General features: G+C 36.2%; 1 protein-coding gene across 4 annotated transcripts in view; it reads left to right on the top strand.

The window, feature by feature from the left end:
* The window catches only part of Pcdh15 (protocadherin related 15), a 1,443,732-nt gene that overhangs the window by 873,479 nt on the left and 554,592 nt on the right, over positions 1–15,661 (top strand). For 3 of the 4 annotated variants that reach the window (XM_029542087.1, XM_021204350.1, XM_021204349.1), the window contains 2 exons: positions 12,592–12,606; positions 13,227–13,292. In XM_029542087.1, the coding sequence (XP_029397947.1) occupies positions 12,592–12,606; positions 13,227–13,292 (81 nt within the window). The remainder of the gene's footprint in view (positions 1–12,591; positions 12,607–13,226; positions 13,293–15,661) is intronic. The other variant, XM_021204353.1, reaches the window with a different exon arrangement.

Genomic DNA, 15,661 nt, shown 5'->3' on the forward strand with positions numbered 1-15,661 from the left:
AAAAAAAAAAGAAAGAAAGAAATACCTTTGTGTCCTGGAGAGTTTTCAAAAGTGTCACATCAAGAAATCCTTTAAGGGAGCATGTTATATAGAACATGCTTCTAACCCCTATGAGGCTAAGGCAAGAGTATAAAGAGTTAAAGGCTAGCCTGGGCTAAAGAGTGAAATGCTATCAAGAAATAAAAACAACAAAAAATAAACAACCAGACAATGTGACTATAACATGCTAAGTAACAAGCAACATTCTTGTCAAAAGAAAGAAAGGAAAATGGCGATGAATTCCATGGGCTATGAAAGGCTTTTCTTTTCTTTTTGTTATTGGATATGCATTTTTTATGTATTTACATTTCAAATGTTATCCCCTTTCCTGGTTTCCCATCCAGAACACCCCTATCCCATCCCCCTCTCCCTGCTTCTATGAGAGTGCTCCCCCTCCCACCCATCCACTACCAACTCACCTCTCTGGCATTCACCTACAATGGGGCATCAAGCCTTCACAGGACCAAGGGCTCCTCCTCCCATTGATGCCAGACAATGCCATCCTCTGCTACATATGCAGCTGGAGCCATGGGTCCCTCCATGTGTACTCTTTGGTTAATGGTTTAGTCCCTTGGAGCTCTGGGAAGTCTGGTTGGTTGATATAGTTGTTCTTCTTATGGAGTTGCAAACCCCTTCACACACAACTAACAAGTGCCTAATTGTCAGGATACATTTTCAAAGAGAGACCACTCAATGTAGAATTGAACAAATGTTTCACAAAAAGACATGTTCACTAAATATACAAAATTGCCACACAGTTAGAAAAATGTAAAATTAGAAGCATTATATGGCATTTAGTCTTTTTTAATGACAAAAATTTCATACTAATTTTTATAAGAAGGAGGTTCATTCAAATAGCATTTACCTATGAAAATGATACCAGTAATTCTGGAAAATAATTTGCTGCTAAGTTAGCTAATTTTAATATATACAGTGCCACAACACATTTCTGTCACTAGAATAATACACACATACATACACTCTATGACATACATGCCAAAATGTGCATGGGAATTTTTTTCATACCATAGAATGATAGGACTCTGGCTATTTCTGCCAATTTTTTTAATCAGCAATGGAATATAAAAATATGTGTTTGTTGTACTTCTATTGATGACTACCTCTATGAATATAATGGATTTTCTTTTATTTTTAATGCCTGGTATATTTGAAAATTTTAAATCAGGTAAAACAAAATAGTATAAACAGGAAGACATTGACAGAGGTGGTAAAGAAGCTTTGGGGCTATAAATAACATTTTGTTTGAGAAAAGGAAACTCATGGTAAATTTGTCATTACATTTCTCAATGTCCATCTCTTTGTAACCTTTCTAAAGTCTTATTGGGTTACTTGGTGCATGGTAGAATATCTTACTGTACAATGAACGTAATGAAAGTTGATTTCAGGTCCAGGTAAGATTATTGACTGGATGGACGATACATATTTGCCCCTGATCTGAGGATCAAATCCATCTACAGCTTTCTTGCGATGATATGACTGCCTTCATGATGCAAGGCCTGCAGTTTGCTTGCTCAAGTGAACAAGATTTAGTTGACTTCAATATTCTTTCTTCCCTGTTCTTGTCACTGCCATGTCTAGTTCAGAAATCTAGATTAGTGTGGGCCTAATTGTGTAACTATCAACTACCATGCTTCCTGAAGCAAGATCAATGGTGTGTTCTGGAGAACTTCAGTGTGAAATGGTTACAGGCCACTATCTCCATGGCTTAGCCACATGTAAATCTAACTGCATTCCACTCTTACAGATTAGATACTGTAGAATGCTTTATTATATACTGATTATAAGCTCCTAATCATTTAGAATCTGATACTCACCTGATATATTTTCTTACTTAAAGGTTTCTCTTTCCCAAATGTTTGCTTCAATAAATGTAATGTGTATAATTTAATAACTCTAAACATGAGGATATAACTGGATTAATATTAGCAGGTGCCCAAACCTAGAACCTTATGCTTCCTGTGGAAGTGCTCTACAACTCACCTATAATTGTCAAAGACTTTAATATTGGAAATTTTTGTGCATAACAGGATCAAAATTTATATAATGCTTCTGAAATGTTTTTATTCACTATTATAGATAATCATACCAATTTTTAAGATTTATAAAAAATATATTAAGTTCACGTATGTTGTCTGCACGAACTTTATGTGTGCCACAGATGTGCAGGTTCCCAAAGAGGCCAAAGGTAGTGAAATTGTTTGGAACTACAGTTACAGACTGTTGCAAGACACTGGTGTAGGTGCTGGAAACTGAACCCTGATAATCGGCAAAGGCAGGAAGCACTCTTAAATGCTGAACCCTTTGTCCAACCAATCTCAAACCTCTTTAAACAACACAAACATACATTTGTAATGACTGGTTCATTAGTTATATTCTGTGTCATATTACACATGACATGTGACAAGTAATATTGAAGATTCTGAACCTAAACATAGATTTACAGAGGAACGAACAAAAAAGACAGAATAATATCTAATCACAATTCTGAAGTTTCTTCTGGAAGCCTGAGTGCTTTAAGAGCCAGCAGGATATCTTGTATATAGGTACCCAGACATTAATTGTATGTAGTAGCTGATCCCAAAGAACTACACATTCACCACATTCCCTGTTCAACCTCACTTTGGATCACGTAATACCTTTCTTCTTGAGAAACCACAGTGTCAGCACTCATGGCAAATGACTATGTGTGGGGGCAGCAGTTTTAGGCTCCCAGGTCTTAGCAATGTGAGAAAACCACCAACAAAAGAACAAATATAGAAGGAAGGAAACACAAAAATAGAAAAGCCCGATTAATCATTTTACCTCTCATATATGCAGACTACTTTCAAATAATGATATTCAAATAAAGTCTTACAAATATTTAATTATTTACTAGTATAATGTAATAATAACACATACTTGTGTGACTGTTGCTGTACTGATATCTCTGAAGTAAAAGGTTTTAGAACAAAGGGCCTTGTCTTAAAATATTTGCTCTATAGATTTACACCTTTCTGTCTTCCTTTATTTTGATTTTCTTCTTTCTTCTTAAAACTATTTCATCTCTAACAAAAATCATCCAGTACTTTCTGTGCTGAAATCCTTGACAAGTTGGAAGTATAGAAATGTAATTTTATAGCTTTTGCTTTTATTATAAGTGGTATAGATTTAATTATTTCTAAAATAACCCTCATACTATTTTAATTTAAAGAGTGGCCATGAATTAAATTCTATATGACAAGCTAACATCAGTGCTATGCCCATTAATTAGTGCTACTTGTCATAAGGCAACCAAGCTGTTCTAGAAGACAGAGACATTCCTCTATGCAAATATGCTTTTGAGTTTTCTGTGCTTTGATAATTCTTACTATCCATCCCAGAACTCAGATCAGGAACGTGCTTTCTTACACTTCCCCTTCAAAACGATCCTTGAGTGGATGGGCTTGTTGTAGGACACTTGAAAATATCATGGCTTTGTGCTACGGCCATTACAGTTTTTGTTCTACCTGTGCATGTTTCGACCCAAGGTTGGAACAGAATAGATTATACCAGACCACAAATTGGAAGTGACTTCCATTTTGCACTCTGAGATGCTGATGATGCAGGGAGAAACTATTTATTGAATGGCATAATGTCAGGCTTAAGCTGGTCACATACAAAGATATTACTAGCATTTTGCCTCTCTGGTGTCATATGGAGATAAGATCGATTTATTTGAGGATGGAAATCCCATGCTCAGACTTGTCAGCAATGACTTTCTGGCCTGCTGGCCCTGAACAGGTTGTTATAAACTGCCATATCCAGGGAAGCCCTGAGAAGATATGTTGAAATGAATAAGGAAACAGTGAACAGTCTGTGTTCATTGATATTTTACCTCTTTACTGGTTTTTCTATTTCCATAACCTGCTCCAGTCCCTGTCTGATCCTGGCTCAATGTTCACCTTTTGATACTAGAACCTCAAAGTTAATTACCTATAGCATAAAGAATGAAGAGGCTCATGGCTGATCCAGATGCAGACAATGAGATACAATCATTGTCCCAAAGAAAGCATTATATCACTCCCTCTAAGACTTAGAGAACATTACAGAAGAGAGGAGAGATGAGTATGTATACGCTGGAAGGTTTGAGTGAAGGATTACAAAATTCCAGAGTCCAGAACCATTGCAATAGTTAATTACATTTCTATCTGCACTTAATCCTCACAAGACCAGTCCTACCATTACTCTCAAGGAAGTGGGAGGGGCTCATTGGGTTTTATTCTTTACCACTGACTTTTGACAGATCCCCTGAAACAAGAAACCAGTATTTTTCATTTTATACAAGTTGCTGAGTCAACTGACTGCAAAAGGTGCTTTAAAAACCATTACCATACATCTAGTTGTATTGGGTAGTTTCATATTAACTTGATACAAGCTAAAGTCATGTGAGGGGAAGGAACTTCATTTTTTTAAAAAGGCCTCCATTAGATCACACTGTGTACAATCCTGTATGGCAATTTATTTATTAGTGATTGATGTGGTAGATCCCAGCCCATTGTGGGTGGTGCCATCCCTGGGCTGGAAGTCCTGGGTTCTACAGGAAGGCAGGCTGAGCAAGCCATGTAGAGTAAGCCAGTAAGCATCACCCCTCTATAGTCTCTGCATCTGCTTCTGCTCCAGGTTCCTGCCCTGCTTGAGGTCCTATCCTGGCTTCTTTTGATGATGGAAGTTTAAGTCAAATAAGCCCTTTCTGCCCCAAGTTGTTTCTTAGTCATCCTGTTTATAACAGTCACAGAAACCCTAAGACACTGTACTGATAAATTCAGTGGGTCACAAAAACAAAATGAGTAGTTATAAATGTGAGAGAGATTTGTAGGGAGTTGGTGTAGACAGGAGTAATATGGAGGTGGGAGCCAAGAGTGGTAAATATGAAGCATATGCATGTAAAACAATTTTTAATTAATAAAAATGAACTATTAAATAACTCAATGGAAAAACATTGCTTAACTTCAGCTTACCTAACTTCAAATGCTAGTCACATGAAATACTTTTCTTCTTCTCCCTTCAACAGTCTCCCTGCTTATGTATGAATAAAAAAAATAGTAAACACAGTGTTAAACATCAACACATTCTTCCAAGGCCACAGAAATGAAAACAAATCCACCCTTTTCTACTTAAATAAAGGATGATAATATGCCAACACGCTAACGGGTAAATCTGGCAGATTACCTGCTTGAAATATTTCACACCTGTAAAACTGTTATCAGTAATTAAAGGATTATCTTTTTTTCTTTTAGTCAGCAGCTTCCTTTTTTATTTCTTTTTTAAATAAAAGCTTAGGCATGTATATAATGAGCTAGTGGTAAATAGTTCTATTTAAACAAGCAAAGTAGATCTAAACAAAGACTGAGGACATCCCTGCTCAGAGAATGTGAACTTAAATACCAGAGTCAGGAACTTTGAGTCAATTTGTAGAACCATGGCTGAGCATTTTCTTTAAAAATCTCATTAAGAATAATTAGAAAAGAAAATAAATTAGTTTTAGGAGCATCTTGGATCCAAACTATGTAACTGCTTTTCATAATGTGCCTACAAAACCACGCTGTTCTTGGATACTTAAACATCTTATTCCTTTCCTTTCCTTTCCTTTCCTTTCCTTTCCTTTCCTTTCCTTTCCTTTCCTTTCCGTTTCTTTCCTTTCCTTTTGTTTTCTTTTTCTCTTATCTAAGAGGACTCAGTAAATTTTTTAAAATCATTTTTAGGAAATATTAAGTAGAGAAGAAATAATGTTGAGGGGATAGTAGAGGATTTGGAGGGAAATGTTATTAAAAGTAGATCTCACCAAAGTGTATGCACACACATGCACACAGGCACATGCATTCACACACACACACACACACACACACACACACACACACACACGTGTGTGTGTATATACTTATATGCATATAAATATTTATGTATATGTATACATATATATTTATATTTTAAAATATAATCACTTAGTACATATAATGTTGCTGTGTATACTGTTTCAGGGCCAACATTGGGTACTAGATAATCAATTTGTCTGGTATTCCCTAGGGAAGTCTATTTCTCTACTCTTATGATTCCTTAGTTGCTTGAATTTCTTTGTGCAGGATTGAGGTAGCAATGTCCCTTGTCTCTGGCTCTGAACATTTTTCTACCCCATATTTCCCAATATTCCCCAAGCATTGAGTGAGTTGGTAGATGTATCTATCCATTTGGACTGTTTTCCACAACTATGAATTATGATTGTCTAAAACAAAAGAATGAAGACAATTTAGTTAACTGACTGAATAAACTTAACAATGTAATTCACCTTTAGGGGACACATTAGTTTAAAAGTAAGATCTGAAAAGGTTTAGTATGGATCCCCATCTACTTGATAGTAGATTATTAAACAACATATTTCAGATGTCAAAGCAAAATATAATTTACTAGGGGTCAATTTTGATGTGAAATAACTGTACTAGAGATTGGATGAGGATGTTTTATATTTCTTTCCCTATAAGATTAAAAAGTGACTAATTCAACAACTGTGTTAAATAATGATAGTAGCCGGGCATGGTGGCACATGCCTTTAATCCCAGCAAAGGCAGGCAGATTTCTGAGTTCGAGACCAGCCTGGTCTACAAAGTGAGCTCCAGGACAGCCAGGGCTATACAGAGAAACCCTGTCTCAAAATAAATAAATAAATAAATAAATAAATAAATAAATAAATAAATAAATAAATAAAATAAAATAAAATAAAATAAAATAAAAATAAAAAAATAATGATAGTAAGTTAAAAAACTTTGGTGGATCTTAAATGATTCAGATAAAGATACAATGCTGCTAAGGACCTGACGTGTATATACATCATAAAGTGGCAGAAGCAGTGATCAAGACTGGACTTCTTGGCCTGTCTTGAGTTAGAAGTGTATGACATCATCCATATGTCCCAGAGTCTTAGCATCTGCAGCCTTTATGCACCATTTCTTTAAAGTACATTTTAACAAAATTGTTATACATATTTAAACATATCCTTATTGCTCCTGGAAAGCTTACTCTGTAACATTGCTTAAGTCTAGACAACTAGATAATTGTGGTATTTGTATTGGGGTCCAGCTGTTGTTCCAAATCCAACACTTCTTACCACTCAGAGTGTCCAGAAGTCAGGAATATGTTGGGTATTCAGGATCCCAGTCTGGCTGGAAAGAGTGTCAGGGGAAAGAAAGATTGAAGGCATTCTCTGAGGATCTTAGCATTACACCTCTTTTTGACAAAGACCTTCTCTGATGGTCTCCAATGAAATGGTTCTCTTAGATGATCTTGTACACCTGTGTTTACTGGAGTGGGCTTGTACACTTATACTTTATTCAAAATGAAACATGGGTGTATTTGAACCTTGGAGAGTGGAAAGAAGTTCTTCTTCGGGTAAAGTTCCATTGGCTAGAGGTTAAAGCATTTGGAGTGCCTTGTTTGATTGGAGAGACATTCCAGGAATCCCAGGTACTTGTTGGGCATGTTCCTATGGGAGAAGAGAAAGAGGGAGTTGAACATGTGGGTTTGCTGAGCACTACTCAACCTTTCCCATGTACAAGGTCAGAGAAGGGGAAGCACTGCTGGTAAACCCTTTTGCACAGAGCTCAGAGGAGCTATCCAATCATGGTTGACTCCAACTGTAATTAGCAGGATTTCTCCACAGATAGTCAGTGTATGAAGATCCTGTGGAAGTTATGAATAATTGGTAACAAGTAAGAATTTTCTCACCTTTTTACTGAAATGGAAACATACCCTCTGGTTATGAAGAAAGCAGCTATCCTGTCTTTATACAACTAATGAGTCTCCCATCCTTTCCCAGTTTCTTGTACTTAAGGATGTTTTAAAGAATAAAAAGGAAAAGGTAAAAGTTAATATATAATGTGGTCTCATACATAAGGTACACCGTAAGGAGTATATAAAAGGTTTAGGATTTTACTAGGATTTCTGTCACTGGGATTCTGATCATCTCAAATTATCTGTATTGTTGCAAGACGCAGGCAGGGAATCTACAAGAGAAATCAGGGAATCTCACCTGGTTAGATGCCAGAGAATCTCCCTGGCAAAGTTAGGCTCATGCTGACATCTGTAGAAGATGTAAATGAAGGACAGATTGGTTACAAAGAATAAAAATGGGAAATCGTGAAACATCAACAGGGCTTGTGGCCACCTCTGGAAGAAAGGGAAATTACTAAGAGGGGGGGAAAAGGCTGGAAAAAGACTGGATTCTACTTTCTGTTAGAACATCCACAAAATGAGTTTGAGAGGGCAGAGAAGGTTGTATGTTACAGCATCTGGTAGGCCATTCAACATTTTCTGGGTTTTTTTCCCTCTAAAATAGTATTATATATTGAGTTCTAGGCCATAAAAACGTTTAACTTTTAACTCATATAAAATGACTGATTATTTCTACAATATTTTACCAATTCTTTGAGGATTTCATATACTGCATTTTGAACATATTTATCCTACCTCCCATAGGGATAGGCAAATTCACTTGGGGGAGGTGCATGTTGGCATGCAAATATGGCTACTTACTTCCCTGTGTGATTGAAAGAGGCCAAGCTTGAACTGGGACTAAGACTAAGTAACAATTGCTTTTTGATTTTGGAGTTCTGCTTTGAAATGACAAGTGCAGACATTGTCTGGTCAGTGGAACTCCCTGGAAACTGGTGGGAAAAACAGTGTGCCAGTCATTGACACTCAGGTGGCAGGTGTCATGTCTGTACAGGACCAAAGTGAATAGCTCTGAATTTTATTGCGACTACATTGCTTGAGATTAAAGGAAAATTTTAGAATTAGGTGGTCTTCCCTGGCTCTCTACTCTTCTGGGTGACTATTTCAGTCAGCAGTTGAGTCTGAGTGGTCCTTGGGCAGCAGTCCAACTAGAACATCCTGGAGTTCAATTCTCAGTCATGACACTGCATGTCACTCTAGGACTTCCTTCTAATCCTCAGTCCAACCAGTGACCTAAGATCATTGAGAGACACATAGTGTACAGATAGCACGATGGCACATCTGTAGAATCCACTACCTTGAGATTCAGGTATTGGCATTCATAGCTCACACTTAATAATAATAATATATTAGTTGTTGGAAATATGTAAGTCTCTAAGAGGTTGACATTTTTTTCAGCATGAAAGGCCAATATGTGGTTTAATTAGGACAGTGAAGACTAAATTAAACAGATGGAAAGAACCCATTTTCCAGATGTACACTCCAGCAGCAAACTCACCCTTCTTACAGCAGATGGCTTCTTAATAGGCCATAGAGAAAGGACAGGGAAATTCCAAATTGCTTCTTAATGTTCCCTCTGACTTCAATGATGATACCTTGTACTCAATAAATCCTGGCCTGGTCCATCCAAAATTATTTTCTCCTCAAGACAATTCTAAATAAACATATTAAAGTGTTTTCCTGCATTTCAGAGCTAATTATACTTTCATGAATGCACCATTTCAAAACAAACACTTGAGCTGCTTTGAATAATGTTATTAATAGATTATTTGTCTGACAAGCTTCCCTTCATTAGTGTTCTGTATTTAAAATTAATAAAATGAAAATAGGCTTAGGCCAATCCTAAAGTATTGGTTGGGTGAGGTAGTTCATTGGTGGCAATTGGGAACCCCTAGAGAATCTAACTGTAAGGAAATTAAGTTAAACATTTACGTGGTGACTTTTTCTACTACTGAAGGAACAGTGGGTCTGGACAGCTCTGTTGGAAGCATAGCAGATGAGATATTACGGGTAGATAGACCACTGTTTACAGAAAACCAACAGTGTTTTCTCAGAAGCAGCTCTTGTTGAGAAGACTTAGTCTGAAGGCAGTTCTGGGAGATGTGGGTTAATTGGTACTTTCCCAAATAGGGAATGAATTCAATGGAATACATGTTGGAAGAGTCCTAAAAGAGGTTATGCTCCTTCAAACTCAAAAACAAAACAAAACAAAACAAAAAACCCCCATAAAGTTGGACATAAAGAATAGGGGAAAGCAAGATTAAAGCATTAAGCAGATATGTTCCATTGTGTCTAGGAAATAATCGATGAACCAGGGATGATGCACCAGCCAGGACTGGATATGAGAATCAATCTCTCTCTCTCTCTCTCTCTCTCTCTCTCTCTCTCTCTCTCTCTCTCTCGCTCTGTCTCTCTGCCTACTTTTTGTTTTTGTTTTTTCTTTTGCTTTAGCTGTGTAAGACTTATCCTTTCTTTACAATTTTTTATTACATTTTAATTTATTGGTTTGTGTTTATGAATGGCCATATCCCATGCATGTCATCACATATACACAGATGTCACGGGACAACTTGTGAGAGTCAGTGCTCCCATCCACCAAGTATGTCACAGTTATAGGTCCCAGCTGAGTCATCTTGCTGGTAATTAGGTCTACCCTCTGTAATAACCCACTGGTGAGAGAATAGGATTTACATGTTAACCTCTTCCTCTGTCTTCCTCCATTCCACCTACTCATAAACCTACTAGTTAAAGATCTTTGTATCTGTCAGTATTCATCCTGGAATGGGACACTTTTATCTAATACCTGTACCTGTGATGGTTTTTGATCTTTGCTATACATAGATGGTGGGAACAGTACAAAAGAATACATGCTGTATCCCACGCAGCTGAAGAGACAAGTACAGTTTTGAATCTTCTTCTTCATGGACCAACCAGGATTCGTATTCCTCTGCCTCGCAGGCATTTCCATCTTCTCATTGTCCCTTCATCCCTTCCTGCAAATTAATTGTCACTGTGTTGGTTCAGTTATTTCTGTCATTATTAATTTTGTTTTAAATAATTGACTCCACAAACACAACATTGAGCTCTACCTGTCTACACGTACATCATTGTTCCTAATACCTTTGTTTCTACCTAATACCTTTGTTCCCATGAAATATATAAAAAATAAATAAAAACTCAGTATGAGGAAACTATAAATATTTTTCTTTTAAATATAGTTTATGATTCACATATGAAATTGGCCAGCCCATCTGCTTGGCTTTCCATTCAGTCTTCATTAAAGACAACATCAATGGCAACAGCAAGGAAAGGACCACATGGCCACACGGGAAGATGAGGGGCGGAGTCAAAGCCAGGTTCATCATTTCAGACCACATCCATCTTGTGGGGACCAGTCAGTGTTCTAGATGACCTACATTAATTCTTTCTGAGGTTTTGCTCCCAATATCCCTGTACTATAATACCAAAATATACCACTCCCTGTCATTGCAGTACAAAGACTAACCTGGGACTGGAGAGATGGGTCTACAATTAAAGACCAGGCTCACAACCAGAAATACAATAGATCAGACTACTAACATAGGAACAATTAGGGACCCATTTAAGTCAGATTCAAGCATAGCTGGGTCAGAGGAGGGAAAATTTAGATGGTTATTCAGGGTTTGTCTTTACTTAAAGGGAAAGGCATAACACATTTTAGCAAAAGAAATTTTCATATTTTAGCCTTGTTCCTAGACCCAGGAATGGGGCCTCTGAGAGGCTGGTGAGAAACTCTCTGTAAGAGCAGAGGGGGTAGACAGAGAGTCAAGCTGTTGAGAGGTGCAGGAAGGGAAGAAAGGAGTATAGAGTTACCACAGATATGAGCTGTGAAGAAGGACTCTTGAACATTGACAAAGATGAAGAGATTAAGCCTGCAGACCTGCCAGCACTTTCCCTTCAAAAGAGAGTGCACCTCTCAGAGCTGTGCTTCCAAAGACTGTGTGGCCTATGCTGACATACATAAAAGGCAGCAAACATTTTTTTAATCAGAAAATCTTAAAATCACATTTTAGATACCAAACATGTTAGCTATACATACACACATATATACATATATACATACAAACACATACACACACTATATATGTGTATATATGTATATGTATGTATATATATATATGTATATATGAATATGTATGTATATATATGTATATATATATGTTTATAAAATTTCCAGCATGCATATGTGTCATAAACATATGTAGAGACATGTAAGAGGCTCTGTGTAACTCAGAAGAGCACCCCTGGCTCTGAAATGGATGTATGGAAACTTGTAAGCTTAGCCTTCACTTTTAATTTGTGCAAGTTATAATGCTATTTTTAGAGCCATAATTGAGTAATCCTCAATGAGGTGAGATGAGTGTTTAAAATATGAATTCATTATCACTTCTAATTAAAAGATATTATCCTGAAGATTTCAATGTAGGATAAATACTTTTTATAAGCACTATATATTTTTAGAATATTGTATAAATGTACTTTATGTTATTGTCACATTAATCTAAAATACTACTAAATAGTTCTATGCTAATGGTATATGTATATGTTATCTATTTTTGGTGTTAATATTATATTCAAATTATAAAATCTGATTTATCTCCTTTTCACAGATCATTAGGTAATTCATGTATTACTGTATAATGACTTTTATGTATATGTGAAACTCTTGCTAAATATACATGTATACTTTCTTCCTTTCTTTCTTCTGTTTTTTGATCTGCTCCCATTGGTGATTCTATACTTTGACTACAGACTGGCAATATGAGGGTAAGGTGACTGAAATAATCCACAGCACCTCATGGGCATCTCTTCTTCCTCCATTTTTGCTCTATTGTTTTTACAGCATGATTAAAATTCTATTCACTCACTTTAATCATGCCCTTTATCACAATTAATTTCCAATTATGTTTGTTTCTGTTGTAGAGCTTTCTCGTCATTTATCCTGTTAATCATCTCCCTATGTTATTTCTCTGCGTTAAATTACCATTCCATTATTTCTGTCCAGAAGGACTGCTGTCCAGCCATCTTTGCTGGTTTCACAGTAAGGTTTGAACAGTGTTTAGCTGTAGTATCATGGAATCTGTGTGGGCCTTAGAAAATGTTTTATTTTCATAATAAAACACTTAAAATGTTGTATGTCAATGTGATTGTAAGTTTTTTATATATAGATTTATTTATTATTATATCTAAGTACATTGTAGCTGTCTTCAGATGCATCAGATCTCATTACGGATGGTTGTGAGCCACCAATGTGGTTGATGGGATTTGAACTCAGGACCTTTGGAAGAACAGTCGGTGCTCTTAACTGCTGAGCCTATTAGTGAATTTAATTTTGTGTAATTTCTCTTGCACATGTTAATTTTAACCTTTGGTTATCTTTTCTCTAGATTGCAAACTAGCTAGGGGAGGACCACCAGCTACCATTGTGGCCATTGATGAAGAGAGTCGGAATGGTGAGTGTGTTCTGTATTTCCCAGTATTTTCTATAATAAGAATTTGTTTTTATTTTAGCATTTGCTTTGGTATGATCAGAGACTCTACATAAAAGCTTTTTCAAAATCTATCAATGATTCATCTTTAATTTTCTGCCCAAGGCTTTATAATATACCACACCTAGAAATGCTTCATTTGGATTATATCACAAAAGACTCTTTCAGTAAATAGTAGTCTTTAGTTCTATATGAGTAGTGAATAATCTAAATTACTCTGAACAAAGTATTGGGATGTTTATGTAAATAGGTAGAGTTTACAGTCACACATGGAATCATCTAAGTGAAAAGCAAGGTAATCCTCTAAGACAGGGATCACACTGTGAGCTCTGTCTGGAATCTGGAAAGGATTAAGGCTTAAAGCTGGTTAGACAGGATGGTCAAGCATGGCTCTCTGAAAGTCTGCGTGGAACTGAAAGAGGGCACACAGCAAAAGCTGACAACAGGAAAGATCGGAACATTCAAGATATTCCCCCTGTCTGTGGTAATTAGAAGTATTTCCTCACCATACTTAATATATATATATATATATATATATATATATATATATATATATATATATACATATATATACACACACACACATACACACACACATGGTTTTATTCTGGAATTTTCTCTTCATATGCTTGAACTTTAAAATAGTCATAAAATCCCCACCTCTACTAGGACATATGAAGATGGTGAAGTTTGGGGCCATCCTGTGCAAGAGTGTTGTGAGCATTCTCACCACTGTATGTCTACATGACTTTCTTGGGTTGTTGCTAGTGTGCTTCCAGCAATAAAGGGTTTTTCTTCTGGAATTGCACTTTAAGGAAAGGGATCGTGTCAAGTTGCTCCTTGAAGAATTATTTTTTTTTCACTATAATTCTACTTAGACTTTCTTTGCGAACAATAACAAGACTTATAATGATAAAACATTGTAATGCTAACCTGCAATTAATCATGGGATTATTTTGACAGTAACTCCTTTTACTCACCTGAGAAATGACTGTCAAGTTCCATTTTCATCCATGGTCTTTGTATGTAGTCAAAGTGTCTGCACTGTTGCTAGCCTCCATTATGAAGTGTTCAGAACAAACACTATTACTACTTTTAAAATATTAGGTAATTTTGAAAATGTATTTTGGTTATTTAGAAATTAATTTCATCTATAATGAAAACATATAGAGTGAGTAATTACGACCAATTGAAAAAAAATGAAACTAAATTATAATTGTAGACAAAGGAGAAAAATACATTAAAGTGCTATAATAGAAAAAGACTATTTTTTTTCACTGGTAGATTTATACTTTACTTATGATTAACTACTTTTCTATTCTGAACAGACCTGTGTTTCTTTAAGATGCAGTTTGACTTTTTAAAGCAGTAGCATAAAGCCCATGAGCATTCCAGAATGTCTGTGTGCCCTTCCCTTACTTTTAGCCAATTGTTTTGTTCTTAAAACTGGGCTGAAACAAAACAGTTGCTTTTACTAAAGGAAGCTGTGTTAGCATGTGACTCTGCAGGGCTTGGAGATCCTGCTGCAGTACTGCTGCCTGTCTCCTTTAGAGACAGCCTATCGCCGCCTTTCTGAAGAGAGCAGGAAGAGACTGCCAAGGCTGCTCTGGCATGTGAAGGAAGTGTAGCTCTGCTGTGTGATGCAGCTCGAGGATGTTGTGCTTCTTTTTTGACATATTTTACAAAAACTGCCAACTCCTCAGAAGGCTGCCAAAGCTGTTTGAGCATCAACACAGAGTATAAATATCAACTTATGGTAAATGTTTTGCCTCCTCTTCCTTTTACATGAAATTTCTAAAACTATGACGATCTAGCGAATCTCTCTCAAAAACTATAATGAGTATAATTGTCCTCGCTGGGAGAATCTCAGGAAACAGCTCAGGACAATGGCATTTATAATCTAAGAAACCTAAAAATGTTCACACTAAGCCCGGTATTTTCAGTCCTGATATTAAACAATGTTAATTTTCACTTTTCTGCCTATTTTCAGTGGTGAGAATAAAGTAATAAAATCCTTCTTTTCAAGATCCAGTTCGTGGAAAAATGTTTGCAAATACTTGAGAGAGACCTTAATAAATATTGAGATTCTCACTTGAGTCGAGCCTGAGTCATGACCTTTTCAATGAGTTAAAGCTATAGACCAGCAGAATGAAATAGTGATAGATATAATTTGTTGTGTCTGTATTTCTCTTCCCAACGCCCTCTCTGCTTCCCTCCATTATCATATTTCTATAATAATGCATTTATTGTAAATAAAGTATCTGTGTTACTTGTATGTTTTGTTCCTTTTATAAGATAGACTACTTCGATAAAAAGCTGTTGAAAAGCATGTA

The sequence above is a fragment of the Mus pahari genome, chromosome 9 (assembly GCF_900095145.1).
Source record: "Mus pahari chromosome 9, PAHARI_EIJ_v1.1, whole genome shotgun sequence".
NCBI classification, from domain to species: domain Eukaryota; kingdom Metazoa; phylum Chordata; class Mammalia; order Rodentia; family Muridae; genus Mus; species Mus pahari.